We start from the raw sequence: 23,726 nt of genomic DNA, 5'->3' as shown, positions 1-23,726 counted from the left end.
TGTTGGCCACTGTCAATATATTAATTGTCCGTCCACTGTGAAATCTCAGCAGCGCGGCTCCCATGTGGGGTGGCCGCCATTTTCTGCGCCTACAGCCGCTTTCAGCGGCGGGACAACAAAATCCAGGAGGTAACAAAACCTAGTCCCCCTAGCTACCCTCCATACAAACCCACCAGCCCCACCCCCAACAACCAGTTCAGTGATGGGATCCTGGGATCCTCCCCAGGGTCAGGGAGCGAATCATCCCCCCATCCCTGTTTAGGGAACGGCCATCTTCCCTGGGGTTGCACACATCTCTGAGTTGGGGATTGGACTTCCTCTTGCCTGGGTTTTTTTTTTCATTGGAATAGAAAAGATTAAGGGGGATCTAATCATTACCAAGTAGTCATAAACTCAGAATGAAAGTGGAAGTTAGAATTTTTTCACAGAGGCTATTTGAATAATTTACCACAAGTGGCTATTGAGACAGAACCTAAAATATGGGAAATAATTCTCTGCGATGATTTCTGAACTTTGAGATGATTCTGAACCAACACTGAACCTCTCAAAAACTTTGTACAGGGGAGTTTCTTCAGTGGGATAGGAATGACACAAAAATTGATTTTAGATTGAATAGCAAGTTTGAATGTGATTTTGGAAAGTTGGAAAAGGGTTGCACATATTTTTCAGTTGGACTACCATCTGCTTAATACAGTTGGAATGTCAAAAAGTAGGAGGGAAACAGCAAATACTCATGGAATAGAGCAGAAGGTAATGGGAAAGGAAATGTGGGACAGGTCTAATTCATGATAATCCAACGAGTGCAAAACAAAACTGAATGACATGGAAAAGGTCTCTTAAATTAAATGCAACACAGGCCTTCTGCAAAGATTGTGTTGCCATTTTATAGTATAGTCTGAATATGTTTGTTAATTTACTTCTCTTTGTTCCTGTGCCAGGGGGGCCCACCATGCTTCACTGGACCAGAGTTCACCACCACAGAGTAGAGCTTCTCCTTCATATAAGCAACCATTACCGGGAGTTATTGACACAAAGGATGATTTCCCCCTACGAAAAACTGGTGAGACAAATATGCACGTTTACTACTTTAGTTGTGAAATCCTTTTGGACCTTCAATGACTTAATAAGGATGACCCATTTTGTTTTGTCTCAGGATATAGTACGAATCACTGAATGACTCTGCTTGTATTGATAAATTTATATACACACATTTAATCGAATATGTAAAGTAAAGCTTTTTGTGATCTTTTGATATTTAGCTTGACCGTTTGATGTCAACTTTTACCTTGAGAGTCAGTTTTTTTTTAAATCAAAAAATCTATTCAGACCAGGAATAGGACATGCTGGAAACTCTCAGCAGGCCTGACAGCATTTGTAAAGGGAGCAGACAAGACTTTCCGGGTATTGACCATTTATCTGAGGAAGGATCCAGACCCAAAGCATCTTGCCTGTTCTGTCCACTGTTGCTGGCTGACCTGATTGTTTCTGATGGGTTTCTGTTTTTGTTTCTGATTTCCAGCATCTACAGTATTTTGCTTTATAGTCTTAGCAGGAACTGCTCTTCAAGGAAAACTATTTTCTACTGGATTACCACATAATCCTATCAGTTATAAAGGGATATCCTGTTCTCTTAGTGATTGTTCACAGTTGTATTTTCTTTTTATGTTTTATGCTTTAAAACTGATGATGAAGGGGCAGCCTGGAATGGATATTTTGTATACCATTCCCCTTTAAGTGGCATCAGGGATAAGTTAGTGCTCTAAGGGCATGATGTCACATGACAGGAAGTTTTATTAAAAATAACTTCCCTCAGACAGCCTTTAACCAGCATCTGGCACAGCAGCAAATACAAGTAGCTCCCTTTTTAGCATCGTAGGATTATGGACAGTTTAGTTTAATGTACTTCTTTAACATGAGTTCACATTTACACTAATATTCTGTAGCTGCAATGCATCACTCTTAAGCCAATTTTAATGAAGAGTACACTAAGTGTTAAACAAATAAATAAATTGATTTCTAGTTCACCCAATTGTGCTACATGGTGTGGTCCGGAGTCACTTAGACTTAGAGTGTCTCAGGTTAAATCCCCAGTCTGTGTTAGTAGCTAATCTTAGGCTGGCAGCCTTGGCAATGTTACAATTGGCAAAAACAATCAGCCAGTGCTCCCTCTTCTGAACATTATCTAGAGACAGCACAGGAGAATGCATTTATAGTTTTGCTACATGTAGCACATGGAGGAAATCTTCCCTGCAGGTCAAAGACCAGGCTTTGGTTGTGATGAGTCCCATAGTCAACATTTACTAGCTGGGTTCATACATGAAGAATGGACCTATGGTCAAGTGCTGGTGATAGGCTGGCACCTGTAGAACTACAGTCAATGTGAGTCACCACCTTCAGGAGAAGAAGGAAGATTTGTGGAACACATTTTGACATCATTACCCAACTTAAATTGCACACTTGACACAGGATATAAAAAGCAAGATACAACCTTTGTAATACACTGTAGCTGAAGAAATCAGATTTCCTTATAAGTAACCTTTATCAGACTTTCTTTATATACAGTAGTAACCTTTATATATACTGAAGAATTTGCTTGGTTGCTGTAATTTTGCAAAGTGACATAATGAAGTTAGGGACAATGCTATAAGATAAACTGTAACCTCATTCTCCTTTGGTAAATGATTATCTTGTGTGTTATAACAGCTAATGGGGACAATTTTGACTTTGATAATGGCAATGAAAATCAGGAGAGTTGTGTAACAGGCAGCTGAATCAATATTGTCACTTTTATACTATTGCCCAAAGTCAAAATTACTCCCAATAAATACTGTAGTAACTCTGTCATAAGTATTTAAAATATAAATGAAAAAGATGAAGATCTAGTAACTTTTTGAAGGAAAGAATTTAAATTTATATAGCAGCATATCAAATCTCTTAAGACATATAAACATATTTCACATACAATTAATTGCACTGAAATGCAATATGTGCATATATTTAGGCAAATGTGGCAGCTATTTTATACATTGCAATGTCCCATAAATAGCAATGAGATTATTGGCCAGTTAATCTGTTTTGTTTTTAATGATGTTATTTGATGGCAGAATGATAGCCAGGATCTGTTCCCTGTTTTTCAAATGTTTAACAGCCACCTGAGCAACAGCCTCAAGCAGAGGCAGACCAGGTCTCAATTTAATGCCTCGTGCAAAGGATAGTACCTTTGACAAATGTATCTTTCCCATTAGTACACTGGAGTGTCCACTCAATTTCATGTACTCAAGTCCTCCTTACTCACCAAGCTGAGGTGGTGCTATAATGTGCTTTCTAGGATGAATGATTTCCTCAAGAATCTTTCTTAAAGTTCATAGAAAATTTTACATCTTAATGATCCAGGTTGGGGTCCTCACTTGCTGGGAATGGATTTTGGAAATATTGGAATATGAGACAAATAATTTTCTGACCATTCATTTAAATAATCAGAACATCATGTGCTGCATTTGCCCAGATTTCAGTGATGTGCTCTTGATGTACGAGGATTCAGTCATGTCTGAACAGAATAAAGTGATCATGAGGATTGTGTGCAACCACAGAGTGTCTTCATTTTAGTGGTAGTGCTTTGTAAGTTTATTGTATTACTATACAGCCAGCAATTATTAATGGAAAAAAACATTTAGGGCACCTTCCAGTCTGGTGGGTAATGAATCATCACATTTAAAAATGGAAATCTTTGTGTCATATAATAATTTTCTTTTGTTGCCAGTACTTAATCCAACAGCTTCTGTACTGCAAAAAATAAGCATTATAATATACCATGTTAAATGTGAGTTAGTAACTTTAAACAAACATTCACTATCAAGATACTAAGGGGGGGTAATTTAATCCCTCAAGAAAATGAGTGGATTTGGATAGGATGGGAAGTAAAAATATTTTAAATTTCATACCCAACCCCAACCCATCCATTTCTGGTTTTAATGGATGTGGATTGGAAAGCGTGCAACCTATCTTTTCTCAAGAGGTGGCTAGGTCACTGAAATATTTTAAGGACATTGCATGCCTCCATTTTAGCAGGTTTTTATTTAAAACTAATGTTGGCCAGGATTTCTGGGGCTTGGGAATCCCGTCACGTACAAGGAGGCAAGAAGGGTCTTATCTATAAAGTACGTGCATATACAGCACTGCTTGTGGGCCAAGAGAAGCAAGAGTATTTCCTCCAGGTCCAACAAGCTTACTTCTATACACACCATGATCTCTGACCTTCACCCTCTTCAACCACCCCCTGCAACCTCTAATACAGCCATCCCCATCTCTGACACCCCCCACCACCAAAGTTCAGAGTAAATATCAAGGCTGAAGACTAACTGGTCATTTTTTAAATCATGTGTTCATATTCTTTCTTTCTTTTCAGTGTTTGTTGTGGTATTAGTTCATCTCCACAGTTTCCCGTCACTTGTACTACCTCTTCACTTTCATACCCCTGTCCATGCACATTTTCGCTTCAGCCCAACATTCACGTACATGCACTTTACAGCAGGGATCACTGGATCATAATCAAGAAATAGAACCCTGGCTTAATTTTCACATCCCTATTCCAGGGTTACTGACACTGGGTTTTGTAGCCTACTGGCCTCCCTCCCACCCGCCCCCCCCCCACCAAAGTGAGATCAGAATGTTCAGCTAAACCCCATAACATTTGCTTTTAATTTGACGTGATATGTAAAACTGCATCTTAGAAGAACATACATGTATATAGTGACGTTATTTTGTTCGCAAACTGGCAGTACAAGAAATATAAAGCTTACTAGTAATGAGAAGTGATTACATAGATAATTCTATATGGTTTTTTTTATTCATGGGATATGAGCATCACTGGCTATGCCAGCATTTGTTGCCCATTCCTAATTGCCCTTGAGAAGCTGGTGGTGAGCTGCCTTCTTGAACCGCTGCAGTCCATGTGGTGTAGGTACACCCAGTGGAGAGTTTTCCCCGATTCCCATTGACTTCAGTTTTGCTAGGGCTCCTTGATGCCACACTGGGTCGAATGTTGCCTTGATATTAAGGGTGGTCACTCTCACCTCACCTCTGGAATTCAGCTCTTTTGTCCATGTTTGGACCAAGGCTGTAATGAGGTCTGGAGCCAAGTGACCCTGGTGGAACCCGAACTAAGCATTGGTAAGCAGGTCATTGCTAAGTAAGTACCGCTTGAAAGCACTGTCAATAACACCTTGCATCACTTTACTGATGATTGAGAGTAGACTGATGGGACAGTAATTGTGAGATTGGATTTGTCCTTCTTTCTGTGGACAATTCTGTGGACAACATAACTGGGCAATTTTCCACATTGCCGCGTAATGCCATTGTTGTAGCTGTACTGGAACAGCTTGGCTAGGGGTGCAGCTAGTTCTGGAGCACAAGGCTTCAGTACTACCTATGAGATGTTGTCACAGCCCATAGCTTTTGCTGTATCCAGTGCCTTCACCTGTTTCTTGATATTATGTGGGATGAATCGATTGGCTGAAGACTGACATCTGTGATGTTGAGGACCCCAGGAGGAGACCAAGATGGATCATCCACTCAGTACTTCTGGCTAAATATGGTTGCAAAAGTTTCAGCCTTGTCTTTTGCACTTACATGCTAGGGATCCCTATCATTGACCATGGGGATGTTTGTGGAGCCTCCTCCTTCGATTAGATGTTTAATTGTCCACCACCATTCATGACCGGAGATGAATATACCTATGACAAAGCATAAGAAATAATTGATGTTTTCACTATTTAAACTGAATTAATCCCACAACATTTCAAGCCCACGTTTAAAAAATATAAGGGTTTATTTTCCTCTCCCATCCTGGCCTTACTACCAGACAAGTGATGCACCCAAATTGCATTTCTCCTGCTGGGATTTTCTGTCTTGGACCATTAATATGGCCTGGGGACACCCCCATCACAGGCCAACCTCCAGCAAGGCCTAGTACTGATGGAAGGGGTTGGGAAGTTGAGGCATCGCTGCTGGCTTTCATCCATGCAAACGGTCAGTTTTTCGCCCTGTATATCAGTTTGTCTGTATTTCACAACAGAAATTCACTGGGGCTGGAGGTTGTCAACATGAATCATTGTGCAATATCCTGCTGTGATGTGGATCACTGACTTTTATGTATGTAAATGTTTATGTTCGGTAACCTAGCTGTTTTCAGTCTGCTTAGGTAGAAATAGTTCAGGTTCCTTTGTTCCCATGAAATAACTGGGGTGACAACTCACACTCCATGGGGAAATATCACGAGTAACGTTGATACTCAGTATCAACTCAGTACAAGAGATTGCAAAGTCCAAATTGGAGACAATGGGGGGTTGGTGTTTTCAATTTCATTCCAAACTGGGTGTGGTCATGGAGCAACTGTGCCTGAAGCCAGCATTGGGAGGACCCAATTATTTTCAGCTTCAGGCCTTGTTAACATAACTTGCGCGAGCTTAGTTTAGTTTAGTTTAGAGATACAACACTAAAACAGGCCCTTCGGCCCACCGAGTCTGTGCCGACCATTAACCACCCATTTATACGAATCCTACACTAATCCCATATTCCTGTCACATCCCCAACTGTCTCTATATATTTCACTACCACCTACCTATACTAGGGGGAATTTATAATGGCCAATTAACCTATCAATCTTATGTTCAGTAAGCACTAGTGAGCAATTCATAACACCAGGAAGTCCAATGGCTCCATGGGTGAGCCAAGTTGGATGAAATTAGTAAAAGGGAGAGGAAGGCGCCCTACACAGCAGCCTGCAGTGAGCTGCAGTATTTTTTCAATTCAGGAGAAAGATTATTGATCCCAAGCAAAGTCTATGTCTTTCTGTTGTGTGCTGTGCACCACATTTTCAGAAGGATGTTAAGGCAATAGAGAAGGTGCAGAAAAGATTCACAAGAATGGTTCCAGGGATGAGGAATTTATGTCACATGGATAGGTTGGGGAAGCTGGGTCTGTTCTCCGTGGAGAACAGAAGAATAAGAGGTGATTTGATAGAGGTGCTCATGAGGGGTCTGGACTGAGTAGATGGGGAGAAACTGTTCCCATTGTCTGAAGGATCCGGAACCGGAGGACACTGATTTAAGTTGATTGGCAAAAGAAGCAACAATGACATGAGGAAAAAACCTGTTTACACAGTGAGTGGTTAGGATCTGGAATGCACTGTCTGAAAGAATGGTGGAGGCAGATTCAACTGAGGCCTTCAAAAGAGAATCAGATAATTATCTGAAGATGACAAATTTGCAGGGCTAGGGGGAAAAAGCAGGGGAGTGGGACTAGGCGAGTTGCTCTTGCAGAGAGCCAACATGGACATGACGGATGGAATGGCTTCCTTCTGTCCTGTGACCATTTCTATAATTCTATTTCTATGATTCTATGATCTTACAAAGTGGGCTGAATTGAATGCCCTCTCCCCCACCGTCTACCACCCGTTTTTTTAACTCATGGATCGGATGCGGGTGTCGCTAGCAAGGCCAGCTTTATTGTCCATCCCTAATTGCCTTTGAGATAGTGGTGATAAACCCCTTCTTGTACCGCTGTAGTCCATGTGGTGCAGGTACATCCACAGTCCTGTTAGGGAGGGAGTTCTAGAATTTTGACAGTGAAGGAAAGGCAATATATTTCTGAGTCAGAGTGGTGTGTGACTTTGGAGGGGTAGCTTGCAGGTGGTGGTGGTTCCATGTGCCTGCTGGCTTTGTTGTTCTAAATGATAGAGGTTGCAGGTTTGGAAGGTGCTGTCGAAGGATCCTTGATGAGTAACTGCAGTGCATCCTGCAGATGGTGCACACTGTTGCCATAGTGTGCCAGTGTTAGAGAGGGTGAATGTTTAAGATGGTGGATGGAGTACTAATGAAGCAGATTGCTCTATCCTGCATGGTGTCAAGCCTGTTCAATATTATTGGAGTTGCATTCATCCAGGCCTGTGGGGAGTATTCCATCACACTCCTGACATGTGCCTTGTAGATGGTGGACAGGCTTTGAGGAATCTGGAGTTGAGTTGCTCATCACAGAATTCCGAGCCTCTGACCTGCTCTTGTAGCCACAGTATTTATGTATTTATTTATATTACCCGCCATAACTTTGCTGCCTGTGTTCTAGCTTGTTTCAAGTCCTATTCACCCATCACCTCTATGCTTGCTGACCTACATTGGCTCCCAAATTAAGCAATAGCTCAATTTAAAAATTCTTATCCTTGTTTTAAAAACCTTTTACGGCCTCTTCCCTCCCTACCTCTGTAACCTCCTCCAGCCCCACAACCCTCTGATATATCTTTGCTCCTCCAATTCTGACCTCTTGTTCATCTCCGATTTTAGTTGCTCCACCATTGTGGCTGTGCCTTCAGTTGCCGAGGACCAAAGCTTGGGAATTCCCTCCCTAATCCTGTCTGCCTCTCTACTTCACTTTTCTCCTTTCAGGCACTCCTTAAAACGTACCTCTTCGAGCAAACTTTTGGTCATCTGTCCTAATTTCTTCTTATGTGACTTGGTGTCACATTTTATTTGATAATGCTCTTGTGAAGTAACTTGGGACTTTTAACTATGTGTCAGGCAACCCCCCCCCACCTGCCAAGATTGAGGCACACATGATTTCACCACATGAACATTAAAACTTAAAATTGCAAGACCCTGACTGGAAGGACATTTGCATAGTCCTAGCAGTGTTGGAACAAAAGGGACCCAGTCATTGCTTCCCCAATACACAGAAGAAGTGGTCAGACCAGTTTTAGTCACATGATGAGTTGGCTGTTGAGATTTGAACTTCCAACAAAGGATTCGAACTGAGAAAACTCCTGGTTCCTGGTTTGATAAGACCTCTCTCCTGTCTGCCCTCATCTCACTTTCGCCAGCTTTGGAAACCATTGAAGACACGGAAACTCAAAGAGAGAAAAGGTCTCCGACGTGATCAAGGTTTAAAAGGAACACTGGGCCCCAATGAAACGCAAGACCATATCTTCAATCAAGAAATACAGCGAGCTCGAAGCACAGTAACAAGATATTGCCTCAAACTGTTCTACTTATCTTTTCTTCTGCTCTTTTCTGTCCCTATTTGCATGTGTGTATTGTGTGTGCATGGTAGCGTGGGCACGTTGTATATCAGTAGGCATTAACCATATTAGAGTTTCAGTTTAAGGTTTAATAAATTTCATCTTCTTTAAACCGAAGAAAGCCTGTTTGTGCTCATTCCTTTGCCGAGTAATTGGAAAGTTGTGAACGAGGATTCACAAAGGGGGAGCTCAAAACACAGTGTGTTTAAAATTAAACCCTGTTACAATAAGACCAGGTGAAGTTAGTAACAGACCCCTGGACACCTTTCTCACCTGGCTGTAACACATGTTAAAAGCACTATATAAATTCAAGCTGTTGTTGTAAAAAGGGAACCAAAGAACCATGAGTTGACCGACTAATTTGATAGCTGCTCTATTATTTTCATTGTCAAATTGATATAGAATGATGATAAAATGTTACCTTTGTATTTAGCCACGACTGTCAGTCAAATGCAGAATCAAAGGTATCAGGGTGGTCTCCCAGCAACCTGACTAGTAATTATCACACTTGCAGAAAAACGGAAAAAATGCTAGGGTCTTGCCTGCAAGCAGTCCCAGTGGGACAATTGTAAAGACCATGCTCTATTAATTGTAAGCAGGGAACAGCCTGCTGATCAATATGTGTTTCTATCACATGGGTAGACTTGGCATCTATTGCGCTTTATTAGTCAATATGGCGAACTGAGTCCTAAATGACATGTGCGTCTGCTTAATCTAATTATTTTGTTTTGACAGGGGCTGCCTACAGGTAATTGACATGAAGAGGGATGAATCATTTCCTTTTGGAATCTGCAAACCACTTTGTGTATTCCACACCTTCCACCATGCAGACACCATTTAAAAATGGCACAATACAATGGCATTTATATGTATAATTGCATTTATACAGCATCTTTAATGTAGTAAAGCATCCCAAGGAGCGCAGAAATCTCAGAGGGTTGTAGGGTTGGAGGAGGGTATAGAGATAGGGAGGGGCGAGGTCATGGAGGGATTTGAAAACAAGGGTAAGAATTTTAAAACTAAGGCATTGTTGGACTATGAGCCAGTGTAGGTCAGGTGTGATGGGTGAACAGGATTTGGTGTGAGTTAGGATTCTGTAATGTAGTGTAGTGGTGACTGCACCTTTAAAAAGACATACCTTTAAGAGACCAGGCCACTGATGCAACTGATGACATCATCAGACATATATAAGGAGGAGACACAATTTTGAGAGACACTCTCAGTACATGGCTTGTAAAGAGCATATATATACCAGTGAGGAAAGACCTGGACCTGAGATCATGTAATGTAGATAAGTAAGACAATAAATAGTGTTTTATATTGAATCTGAATGTAAAGCCTGCAGTTATTATTTAATGAAGACTTAAAATGCAGCATACCACTACAGATACTGGCAGCAGAGTTTTGGATGAGCTCAACTTTATATAGGGTGGAAGATGGGAGGCCAGCCAGGAGTCCATTGGTATAATCAAACTTAGAGGTAACAAAAGCATGGATGAGGATTACAGCAGCAATTGTGCTGAAGCCGGGGTGGAGTCTGGTGATGTTATGTGAAGGTGGAAGTAGGTGCTCTTGGTGATGGAGGGGATATGTAGTCGGAAGCTCACCTCAGGGTCAAATATGACATCAAGGTTGCAAACAGTTTGGTTCAGCCTCAGACATTTGTCAGGGAGAGGGATGGAGTCTGTGCTCAGGTGATGGCTTTTTTAACAGGTACTGAGGACAATGGCTTCGGCCTTCCCAGTAATTAGTTGGAGGAAATTTCTGCTTATTCAGTACTCGATGTCAGACAAGCAGTGTGACAAATCAGACAGTGGAAGGGGTCAAGAGAAGTTGTGTTGAAGTCGAGTCGGGAGTCTATATGTGGAAGCTGGTGTTATGTTTTTGGATGATATTGAGGTGCATCACGTAAATGAGAAATAGGAAGGGGGCCAAGGATAGATCCTTGGGGGCTCTAGATATAGTGATGCCAGAGAGGAAAGAGAAGCCATTGCAGGTGATTCTCTGACTATCACCGGAAAGATAAATTGATAGATAAATAGGCAAATTGATAAGACTGGATCTAGCTACAAATTATCAGTAAAGAATATATGTAAAGATAAGTTTGCCTATCCTGCACTCCCAGTGGGAAACTGTGCCCAAATGAACTGTATGCAAGAGAATTAGAGCTGCCACAAATTAGTGGCAGCTCCAACCTGTAATTCCTTCAAGAGCGGCTCATAAGCAAAATATTAATCAGCATTTTATTAAGGATAGTAAGCATAATAAGCATTTACCCCATAAAATAGAGATTCTCTGGATCCATCCGCGCTATGCTTATGTTGTAATAATACAGACGTGGAAGAACCTTCGAAGTTTGGAGCAGGGGCTTATTTGATCCATTGGGGTGAATAGTAGCCCCACAAAAACAGGTGGATTGGGGTTGAGTGAGTGAGTGAGATATAAAAAATGTTTAAATCTCAAATCTGACCCCATCCTACCTCCAACTCACCCATTTCCGGGTTTAATCGAGACAGAATGTGGGGCGGGAGGGGTTTAGGTTGCCATTGCCCTCCCAGGAGGCAAGTTGACCATTTAAATATAAAAATGAGGCTGGCAGCCTCAGATGTGACCTATTTTACAGCTTTAACCCTGACCACTGGGTTGCCCAGGCCTCAGAAAACCTGGCAGCTCAAGGGAGGGAAGGACATCTTTACGGAAAATGTAAGTGCCCTTACATCATTGCTTGTCAGCTAGGAGGAGCAGGAGTGCTTCCTCCGGCTCCCTAGGCTTACCTGCTTCCCTGATATTGACTTCCCCCACCATCAGACTGCCCAGTCCTGATCAGTGGATCAGTCCCCCACAGCTATAGGCTCCTTACCTGTGGCTGTGGCCTGTTCTGGAGTGCTTCCCATCTGACTGGAAGCCAAGCTTGTTGATCAAGCTGACTTTTGGGTAGGAAACCTGTGAACAAGAAATATGCATGCTTTGGAGTCAAATCTCCATGGCATGCAGGCAAACCTGGACCTTCGGGTTTCCTGGCCCCGAATCTGTCTCAGCTTTCAATGTTTTATCTCTTCTTCCCATAAATGATGCATTGGTATCTGCCTCAACTAGCCCTTGAATCAAATGCTTTAACAGCTTGCTGTGTAAAGACATTTCTCTCAATTCTCTCTCACCCTCTTAGTGACAATTTTAACTCTCCCACCAGAGGAAATAATCTTCCCTGCTCACTTTGAAATGATCCTTCATAATATTAAAATTAAATCTCCCCTTATTCTACTTTGTTCCAGTGGAAATAGTCCTAGTATCTCAAATATCTCCTCATAACTACAATTTCTCATCCCTCGTAACATTCTGGCGAATATACACTGTCTGTTCTGTCCAGCTTTTATGTCCTTTCTATTATGGGGCATCCCAATTGCACAGAATACTTTAATTGTAACCTAACCATCACCTGTACAAATTTATGATCAATTCTTTACTCTTCTACTCTATGTCTCATTTATAAAACCCAAAATATCATTGGCCTTTTTATGACTCTATCAACCTGGACTTGAACTTTCAAGAAATTATGTATATTCTTCCTGAGGTCAAATTTCCTGATCTGTGATTGATATATATATGTAACCTACTATTGTTCTGTTGGACTCTGTTCGTTGTGGTTGTTGGAGGTCAATCATCTCAGTCCCAGAACATCACTGCAGCAGTTACTCAGGGTAGTGTTATCGGCCCAACCATCTTCAGCTGCTTCATCAACGACCTTCCCTCCATCATAAGCTCAGAAGTGGGGATGATTGCTGATGATTGAACAATGTTCAGTACCATTCGCGGTTCCTCAGATAATTAAGCAGCTCACATCCATATGCAGCAAGACCTGGACAACATCCAGGCTTGGGCTGATAAGTGGCAAGTAACATTCGCGCCACACAAGTGCCAGGCAATGACCATCTCAAACCAGAGAATCTAACTATCTCTCCTTGATGTTCAATGGCATTACCATCGCTAAATCCCCCACAATCAACATCCTGGGGGTTACCATTGACCAGAAACTGAACTGGACGAGTCACATAAATGCTGTAGCTACAAGAGCAGGTCAGAGGCTGGGATATCTGCAGAAAGTAACTCACCTGCTATCTCCCAGTGCCTGTCCACCTTCTACAAGGCACAAGTCAGGCGTGTGATGGAATACTCTCCACTTGCCTGGATGGGTGCAGCTCCAACAACACTCAAGAAGCTCGACACCATCCAGGACAAAGCAGCCTGCTTGATTGGCACCCCAGTCACCACCTTCAACATTTACTCCCTCCACCATTGATGCACAGTGGCAGCAGTGTATACCATATACAAGATGCACTGCAGCAACTCACCAAGTCTCCTTCAACAGCACCTTCCAAATCCGCAACCTCTACCACCTGGAAGAACAGGGGTAGCAGATGCATGGGAACACCACCACCTGCAAGTTCCCCTCCAAGCCACACGCCATCCTGACTTGGAACTATGTCGCCAATCCTTCATTGTCACTGGGTCATAATCCTGGAACTCCCTTCTTAACAGCACTGTTGGTGTACCGACACCCCAAAGACTGTAACCGTTCGAGAAGGCAGCTCACCAGCACCTTCTCAAGGGCAATTAGGGATGGACAGTAAATATTGGCCTAGCCAGTGATGCCCACATCCTCTGAGCGAAAAAAAACTCCGGTTCTTCTAACCATGCAGATATCCCAATTTAAAAGCAAATTATTTTTCTATTTTGCAACTCTTTCAGAAACATAGCTATCCATTCAGTGCCACTCACATTGCATCAGTATCAGCCTGCATTAAGGTTAACAATATCCAGTTTTTGTATATCACGTGATTTCCACCAGTGGAACTCATAGTTTATTCATACAAACCAGATGGTCTCAGGCTCAACCCCTTGTCTGTGGATAGTTAGCTGAAGTTGGAGTGCTACAGTTGGTCTCAGTATCCCTGGGTTAGATTAGGACTATTAACCAAAGATTTTGGCCTGGATCTTAACAGGAGTGACTTATGTAGGCAGCGGAGGTAGAGTTTTGGATGGTAAACCTGGAAGTGTGGGCTTCCCTGCATAGTATGGAGTTTTAACTTGACAATGTGTTTCTGTTCACCTTGATGGGTTTCCCGCATGGAAGTCAGCCTGATTGACAGTCTTGGCTTCCAGTTAGGCAGGTAGGATTCCCGAGGCAGGCTGAAGGAGCAGGTAAGTTCAATCCCTGACCCTGGGGAGTGAGTGTTTTTGCTGGGGGTGGGGGGCGGCGGGGGAATTTGTCCTATACTAGAATGCGTGACGGTGGGGTCTGTTTCACAATTCCAATGGGGGAATGTTCAGTTTGCGGATGGGGGAGTCTGATTCCCAACCATGGAGATCTTTGTAGTGGGGGGGAGCCTGTGGACTTGGGGGAAGCACTCTGCTCCTCTTGGCCCACAAGAGGTACTGTAAAGATACTTACCTTCTTCCTGAAGCTGAGCTCACCTTCCTGAAGCTGATAGGTTTCCTGAGGCCTGGGAAACCCAGCCTTCCACTGTAAAACCTGCAAAGCAGGTTAAGTCAGAGCTGCCAGCCTCATTAAAATATTTAAATTGCGAACTTGCCTCCAGGGGAGCGGGTTGGCTTGCCCATCCCTTGTCTCACCTCTATGAAACCCGGAGTTTGGCGGGTTGTAGGCAAGTTGGGGTCAGGTAAGATTGTAAAAAATGTTAACATCTCACCCAACACCAATCCACCTGTTTTTGGGATTTAAAATTCACCTCTTGTGTTTCTGATCGCATTCCTTCAACTTCTTCCAGAAGTGCGAGATTATGGATTTTAGTTCAGGACATTGGTCATTATTGAATCGTTGTCCAATGCTCATTGTAGCTCAGGCACACCACTATTTTTTCCCCTTGTTTTTTCACCGATATTTTGAAGCAATTAAGCAACATATTGCTTCACTGCAGTTAGAATGGTGAAAGTGACAGGTTTAAGTGGTGTCGACCTTTTTATGTTTCACTCAAATATTAGTATTATACATATTTAAATGACATTTTAAATCAACACAATAGTCTTGAAAATGGATGATGACCATGCAGCCTGAGAGGCAACATTTGAAAATTGTTTTTTTAATAGTAATGTGATTACATTAAACTAATAGAGATTTGTTTTTCAATCTATGTGGCACTGTGATTTATGTAAAAAGATACTAGTACAATATGATGAGGACTGTGTCATCTTTTGGATTTCTCTCTTCCTCCCACCCCCAATGCCGCACAATCAATGTGGAGGGGATTACCTGGTGTTGGAAGAACAGTCAACTTCATTTACTACAAGCTTGTGAGGCTTGGAAAATCTTTCTGATTACATCTTAATTTTAGCAAGATTTTAACTCCCATCAGGGTCCTAAAGGCAAGTCCAGAGGGGACGATGGAAGTGTTTGTCTATAATGGGAGGTTCATGATAACAATTTGAAATAATGTATCTCCTAAACAATCAATGATACGATTGTCTGGTTGAAAAATTTGCTTCTGTAACACTTGGTTTTTCTGCAGTACAGGTGTCATTTTGTCTCTAAAACAGCGTCCGTGATGCGTATGCACTCTTGTGGTGTTAGCTGCATGGACATCATTTAGTGAGGGTGTTAGCGCACGCCCCGGAAGTATCTGCTGAAAGTATGCAGAGTAGGCAGATTGTGACGTCAGCCAGCATGTAATGCTGAATTGATGCCAGTGCTGCCATTTTGCAGCTCAATGTTCCAGTTAATGTTCTCTCTTAAACCTTGCACAGCTGAATATGCATTCAGTAGCAGGAGGACACCCCACCCACCATCACCTCTGCCCCCAATCAGTGCTAACTTTCAGGTTAGTTGCTGATTTATTTCTGCTGCCTCTTGCTGCGATTGTAGAGGTCTTTGGTGGTTTCCAGAATTGTTCAAACTTGTTGAAGTGTACAGGGAGCGGTGTGGCACGTGCTGAAGGACTTTGTCCTGACTTCAAGGATATTGCACAAATCACTTACTCCCAGAGTATGTTCAATAGTTGCATCCCTCTTGGATTACAGTATGACAGGGACAATAAGCAGAGGCAACACAGAGATGGTCAAGATGCTGGAAGAGGGAAGAGGGAGGAGGATGGGAAGTAGGGCTCTCAGCAGGAGGCCATATCCACCCAGGGTGCTCAGGGAACAATTGTCCTGCCTCAACTTCAGCAAGAAATAGTGTGTTAAAGTCTCCGTTTCACTAAGGACGTCCTCACTGAAATCTGACACCTGCATCTGCCACCACTGTAGCCACAGAACAAGACGAGATTGGCATTGCCAGTGGCTCTGAAGGTGTCTGTGGTTGTGAACTCTTCTGCATTAGGCTCTTTCCAGACTGGAGCATGCAATATTTGCAACATCTCCTAGTTTGCCATCCACTGATGTGCAAAAGAGGTCACTAAGGTTCTGTATTCCAAGAATACAGAATTCTGAATACATTCATTCTCTCTTGCCAGAGAGAAGCAGGCAGAGTGAGCTTGTGGCTTTGAGAGGATTGCAGACTTCCCCCTTATATATCTCTTTGTGGATGCAGCATGTTAACTCTGAGATGTACTGTAACCAAACACCCAACTGGTGTGTGATCATATGCACCATATCATGCAGACATGTCTTCATTCTGCGGCAGTCCGCTGTACCAGCTACATTTAAACCACCATGACAAACCAGAGGATGGCTACTGGGTGACCAGGGCTATCTGCTGACCACATGGCTCATGATTCCAGTGCGCAACCCACAAAGATGTGCGCAACATGTATACAATGAAAGCCATGCAGAACTCAGCAAATCATTTATCAAAATTCATTGTAGTCTGCTTTATGCTGCACAACCTTGCCATCATGAAGGCGCAGCCCTTGCCATCAGTAATACAGTGATCAGCTGAGGAGGAAGAGGAGGAAGCAACCAAAACAGCCCCTTTCTGGCTGGGCTGTCTGTGATCGACTCAGCTGTCTGCAGTACCAATGAATGCAAACTCAATTGCCCATTTACTCCACCTTCCCTCTTCTATTGACAATCACAGCATTGTCTTGGCCACAATGCAAAAATAAAAGCCATGGAACAAACATTTCAAACCCAAATTTATAAATCAAACCATGCCATATTGCATACAAAAGTCAACTAATCACCCTTGCGCATTCTTTTAGTGTCTGCCTTCTGTGTGCCTTTACCTATCCTAGTGCTCCTACGCAGTGCTACCCAATGGCTGCAGCATAGCTGTTGGAAGGCTGCTGACTTTCAGTGGGGGAGATGGCTTTGGAAGGTGATCTTGAGCAGCTCTGGGCCTAGAAAGACCAGCTTTGGACTGCACCACCTTGACATTTGTGGTAGCAGTCTGGGTTGGCTGGCTGAGAGGCAACAGCAAAGACACTGGCAGAGTGGCAGTGGTGGAAGGGTGAATGCTATCATCCTGAGAGAGACAGCAAGTTTGTGCTCCATGGAGGCACTGAGTATAAATTAAGAAATAATGGGGTATAAAAACAGAAGGTGCTGGAAATACTCAGCACGTCTGGAGGCATCTGTGGACAGAGTAACAGAGTTAATGTCTGTGACCTTTCATCAGAACTGGCAAAAGTAAGAAATGTAATGGGCTTTGAGCAAGTGAAAGGGGGGAGGGGGAAGTAGAACAAAAGGGAAGGTGTGTGATAGTGCAGAGGGCAGGAGAGATTAACGACAGAGATGTCACAGAACAAAAGGCAAAGGAAGTGCGAAATGTTGTAGGAAAAGACAAAATGTTAGTTCGGAGAGAGTGTTAATGGAAGAGCAATGAGCAGCTCTGTCCAAAAGCAAAAACATGAAAAACAGGTAAGACAGTTGAAGAAAATAAAATAAATAAACACATTTTAAAAATTAAAATATTAAAATGGTAGTCATGCACTGAAATTATTTAACTCAATGTTGAATCCAGAGGCCGCAGAGTGCCTAATCGGAAGATGTTTTTCAAGCTTATGTTGAGCTTCATTGGAACACTATAGCAGACCAAGGACTCAAATGTGGGCATGAGAGCAGGATGGTGAATTAAAATGAATTAAAATGAAGCCCAGGGTCATGCCTGGGGACTGAGTGGAGGTGTTCTGCAAAGCAGTCACCCAATTTGTCTTTGGTCTTCCCAATGTAGAGGTGACCGCATTGTGAGCTGTGAATACAGTAGATTAATTGAAAGTAGTACAAGTAAATTGCTGCTTCACTTGGAAGGAGTGTTTGGTGCCTTGGATGGTGAGGAGAGAGGAGGAGGAATTTAAATTCAATGAATCAATAAAAATCTGCAATTGAAAGCTAGTCTCAGTAATAGTGCCCTCAAACTATCGTTGATTGTGGTAAAAACCCATCTGGTTCACTAAGGTCCTTTCGAGAAGGAAATCTGCTATCCTTACCTGGTCTGGCCTACATGTGACTCCAGACCCACAGCAATGTGTTTGACTCTTAACTGCCCTCTGAAATGGTCTAGCAAACCACTCAGTTCAAGGGCAACTAGGGATGGGAAACAGATGCTGGTCTGCCAGCAATGCTCACAACCCATGAAAGAAATTTAAAAAAAAAGATAGAATTTCACCTTCAGTTTGAGGGTGAGAAATTTGGGTCTGAAACTAGTGTCTTAAACTTAAATACAAAGACAAAGATACAAAGACAGAGTTGAGAAAAAAGGTTAAAAGGTAAGATGGTATACAAGCAGTGGCAGACATTAAAGGAAATATATCTCAATAAAGATATATTTCATTGTGAAAGAAAGACTGTATGAGAAGGATGCACCAGATGTGGTGAACTAAGAATGGTGTCAAATTGAAAGAAAAGGTGTACAATGCTGCAAAGATTAGTGGTCAGCCAGAAGATCAGGAACATTTTAGAAACCAGCAAAGGATGGTTAAGAAAATAATAGATGGAGAAATTAGAATATGAGAATAAACTAGCAAGAAATATAAAATCAGATAGTAAAAGCTTCTACAAATATATAAAAAGGAAAAGAGTAGCTATAGTGTTAGCCCCTTAGAGGATGAGACTGGGGAATTCATAATGGGAAACAAGGAAATTGCAGAGACTTTGAACAAAGTATTTTGTATCTGTGTTCACAGTAGAAGACACAAAAGCATCGCAAGAATAGTAGAAAATCAGGAGGCAAAAGGGAGGGAGGAACTTAAAACAATCACTAACACTAAAGAAAAAGTTCTAGGAAAACTAATGAGACTAAAGGCTGACATGTCCCCTGGACCTGATGGTCAGCATCCTAGGGTCTTAAAAGAAGTGGCTGCAGAGATAGTGGAAGCATTGGTTGTAATCTTTCAAACTTCCCCAGATTCTGGAAAGGTCCCAGTGGATTGGAAAACTGCAAATGTAACACCTCTATTCAAGAAAGGAGGGAGGCAGAAAGTAGGAAACTATGGCCGGAATTTTACTTTTGTTGGACGGGAGTCGTCCACCGACTGAAAAGTTGGTGGTGATCATGGCTCCACATGGCCTGGAGATCCAGACCAATTTTACAGTCCCCAAGCCCTTAATTTGTCTGAGGCGGGACTTCCACCTAAATGAGGCAGGAAGTCCCACCTAATGGAGCTGCCTGGCAATCAGCGGGCTGGCAGCTCTTAGCCCCAGTCACAACACCGAGAGTAGTGGCCAATGCTGGGACAGCAACCCAGCATCAACAAGAAGAGGAAGGATGCCCTGGGAAAAGGTAAGTTTTTGGGGCCTCGCCGGGGGTGATCGATCGGCCCTTGGTGAGGTAAGGGTGGTTAATTGGGGGGATGGGGGTTTGTTGAATGTTGGGGGTGGTTGGGGCATCGGGGCGGCCCTCCATTGGGCACAGGGTGCCTAATCATGAAGGCCCGCCCCCCCCCCCCCCCCCCCAGGCCGTCAGAAAGCTGCCTACTTTTGTCAGGCAGCTTTTCTCAGTCCTGGACCACCTGACAGGCCAAGGGTAAAATCCATTAACTGGCCACTTAAGGGCCTTGATTGGCCTGGGGCAGGCAGGCTGGTTTTCCCCACCGCCCCCCTGCATAAACTGGGGGCAAAGACGGGAGTAGGTCGGGAAGGGCCCCCGAACCTCCCACGCCATTTTATGCCCCCCCTCCCCCTGTCACCAACCTGCTCTTTGGGGGGGCATAAAATTCCAGCCTATAGGTCAGTTAGCCTATCATCTGTCATTGGGAAAATGCTGGAATCCATTATTAATGAAGTAGTAGCAGGATATTTAGAAAATCATAATGTAATCAGGCAGAGTCAACATGGTTTTCTGAAAGGGAAATCATGTTTGATGAATTTATTAGAGTTCTTTGAGGATGTATCAAATAGGGTGGATAAAGGGGAACCAGTAGATGAAATGTATTTGGATTTGATAAAGTTAAAAGGTTACTACATAAGATAAGAGCTCATGGTGTTGGAAGTAATGTATTAGCATTGTCAGGCAAACCCCACCTGCCAGGACTGAGGCACACATTATTTCACCAAATGAACATTAAAACTTAAAATTGCAAGCCCTCACCAGAAAGACATTTCCATGGTAACAGACAATGTTGAAACAATGGGGCTACAGCAGTGGCTTCTCCAATACAGAAGTGGTCAGACCAGTTTTGGACACATGACAGACTGGCTGGAGTTTTTGAATTTGAACTTCCAACCAAGGAGGTTGAGGAGACTGTTCCATTTAAGGAGCTAGTCACATGACTAAGCTGCTGGGCAACTTAGGAGTTTGTTTTGAATTTGAACTCCCAACAAAGGTTTTTGAGGACAGAAAAAGCCGTGTGCTCATGGAGTAAACTGTTGTCCTGGAACTGAAGCAAGAATCATAGCCTCTCTTCCCATGGAACTGAATTTTGTGAAAACATGTGAAACTCAAAGACAGAAGGATTTGCCACATGAACAAAGTTTTAAGAAGATTACTGGGCCCCAACGAATCGCAAGACCATATCTTCAATCAAGGACTACAGCGAGCTCGAGAAACAGTAACAAGATATTGCCTCAAACTGTTCTACTTACCTTCTGCTCTTTTCTATTCCTATCTCCATGTTTATATCACGTGTGCATGCTAGCATGAGCACATCGTATATCTGTAGGAGTGAACCATATTAGAGTTTAAGTTTAAGGTTTTAATAAATTTCCTCTTTCTGCTTTAAACCAAAGAAGGTCTGTGTGTGCTCAGTTCTTTGCCTTATAATTGGAAACTGTGAACAAGAATTCACAAAGGGGAGCTCAAAACACAGTGTGTTTAAAATTAAACCCTGTTACAATAAGACCAGGTAAAAGACCCAAGGTCACATTGCTCACCTGGTCGTAACAACATGGATAATGGATTGGCTAACAAACAGGAAATAGAGTGTCGGGATATATGGGGCATTTTCAGGTTGGCAAACTGTAACTAGTGGAGTGCCACAGGGATCAGTGCTGGGGCCTCAACTATTTACAATCTATATTAATGACTGTGATGAAGGGGCCAAGTGTATTGAAGCCAAATTTGAGGATGACACAAAGATAGGTGGGAAAGGAAGTTGTGAGAAGAACACAAAGTGTCTCCAAAGAGATATAGATAGGTTTAGTAAGTGGGCAAAAATTTGGAAGATGGAATATAATGTATGAAATTGTGAGGTTGTCTGCTTTGATGGAAAGAAAAGAAAAGCAGAATATTATTTAAATTAAGAGACACTGTTGAATTCTGTGGTACAAAGGGATCTGGGTGTCCATGTATATGAATCCCAAAAAGTTAACATGCAGGTACAGTAAGTAATTAAGAAGGCAAATGGAATGTTGGCATTTATTGCAAGGGGGATGGAATATAAAAGGAAAGACTTGCTACAACTGTACAGGGCATTGGTGAGAGCGCACCCACAGTACTGTGTACAGTTTTTGTCTTCTTATATAAGGAGGGATATACTTGCATTGGAAGTCATCCCAAGCAGCTCTGTAACACAGGAGTCTGTGCTCTGTGGGCTGTTCCCAGGGACGCATACCGAGATAAACATCAACTGCTGCTGGAGGACTATCAGTTCGGTGAAAGACGCCCTTTGGTCTGCCCGAAACTTGCTGGTCTTCCAGCACAAAGAATTGTCCATGACCGAATGTTGCGGACTGGCACATTCCAAGGTCCAGGACTACGTGCTGAGGGATGCACTAATCCTAGGGGCAGCTGCGGCAAAGTGCTCAATGGGGAAAGACCACTGTGTAAGGTTCCCCCCACCAGGTGAACTGAGGGGCTGGATCCATGGAAAACCCCTCGAGCTGTAGCCAGAAAATATTTGTTTGCTGTAAAATGGACATGGCATGTCAAATGAAATGGAAGGGTTGTGAGGCAACTCACTCCTGTATTGAAGGAAACTGATCTCCTTTGCACTCTTTGTATTGTTTGACTTTGTGCTTTTTGGAACTGTTCTGTAATGTATTTTTTTACAGATTTTATGAATAAAGTATATTTTGGAAATTAAAAAAAACAGTTCAGAGAACGTTCACTAGGCTAATTCCAGGGATGAAGATGTTGTCTTATGAAGAATAGTTGAACAGGCTAGGCCTATACTCAATGGAGTTGAGAAGAATGAGGTGATCTTATTGAAATATTTAAGATTCTGAGTGGCTTGACAGGGTAGCTGCTGAGAGGATGTTTCCCCTCGTGGGGGAATCTATAACTAGGTGGCGCAGTTTCAATATAAGGGTCTCGCATTTAAGATGGAGCTGAGGAGGAATTATTTCTCTGAGGGTCGTTAATCTTTGGAATTCTCTTCTCCAGAGAGCAGTGGAGGCTAGGCCTAGTGGACTGCTATATGGCCTTACATGCTCCTTTGGCTACTAGCAACATCGCTAAAACGAGGAGCCCTCTCGTTCCCTTGGTGTGACATGGCTTCTCTCTCAGTGGATAAAACCAATTATCCAGCAGCCTGCAGTGCGTTGCTACAACTTCCCTTTTATAGGGACAGCATCTTTAAAAAGGGAAGGTTGCCTGGAAGACGTGATTTCTAAAGAACACTGTGTGACCCACCACCTCCCCCCACAACGCCCCCATCCCCACCCGGAATGTTCAGAGGACACCTGCACAGAAATTTCAGCTGCTGGGAAAGCGAGCGCACGCATGGAGGAAGCTCTTGTTGTGGTCGCAGATCAGTTGGACATTGAGGGAGTTGATGGATCTCAATGGCTGGTCGCTGGGTGCCTTGATGACCACATGGGTGCAATCCAGGAATCCAGTGATGGAGGCTAAACCTGATGCCCTCTGTGCCTGCATAGACCAATCTGTGTCCAAGTGGATGTAGACCCCTGGCCTGCTCAATATGGTATCCGTGACCTGCCTGATGGTGAGATGAGCTGGTGACTGCACGATGCCGCGTAGGGTACAGCTGATCCCTAGAATGCCCCGGTTGCAAAGAAATGCAGGGCAATGGTGATCTTGATGGCTGGTGGTCAGGGATGTCCGTGGGGACACAAGACCTCAGGACATTGTGGATCAAAGCACAAATGTCTGAGACCATCTGCCTGGATTGGTGCAGCTTCTTACGGCACTGGCGCTTTGTCATTTGCAGGTAGCTGACTCTTGGGCAGCAGCTTCTTCGTAGCGCCTTCTTCCCCCGCTATGATACTGTGGCTTGTTATCCAGCATCTGCTGAAGCTCATCCTGGCTGCTCTGTCCATTGTCAGAATAGCCTGTTCCCATCTGAACTCCCTCAGCTGGGCTTTGTGCATT

The 23,726-nt window shown here is 43.1% G+C and overlaps 1 protein-coding gene across 20 annotated transcripts in view; it reads left to right on the top strand.

Annotated features, from left to right (window-relative positions):
• LOC137345926 (histone deacetylase 9-like) overlaps positions 1-23,726 on the top strand; it is a 1,063,883-nt gene that overhangs the window by 583,367 nt on the left and 456,790 nt on the right. For all 20 annotated transcript variants that reach the window (XR_010968622.1, XR_010968626.1, XM_068009206.1 and 17 more), the window contains one exon: positions 939-1,060. Coding sequence is in view for 18 of the 20 variants with exons in the window: in XM_068009206.1 (XP_067865307.1) it covers positions 939-1,060 (122 nt within the window). In the remaining 2 variants the exon portion in view is untranslated. The remainder of the gene's footprint in view (positions 1-938; positions 1,061-23,726) is intronic.

The sequence above is a fragment of the Heterodontus francisci genome, chromosome 2 (genome assembly GCF_036365525.1).
Source record: "Heterodontus francisci isolate sHetFra1 chromosome 2, sHetFra1.hap1, whole genome shotgun sequence".
Taxonomy (NCBI): Eukaryota; Metazoa; Chordata; class Chondrichthyes; order Heterodontiformes; family Heterodontidae; genus Heterodontus; species Heterodontus francisci.
The sequence above is the reverse complement of the archived record's forward strand: the minus strand, read 5'-3'. Positions and strand labels throughout refer to the sequence as shown.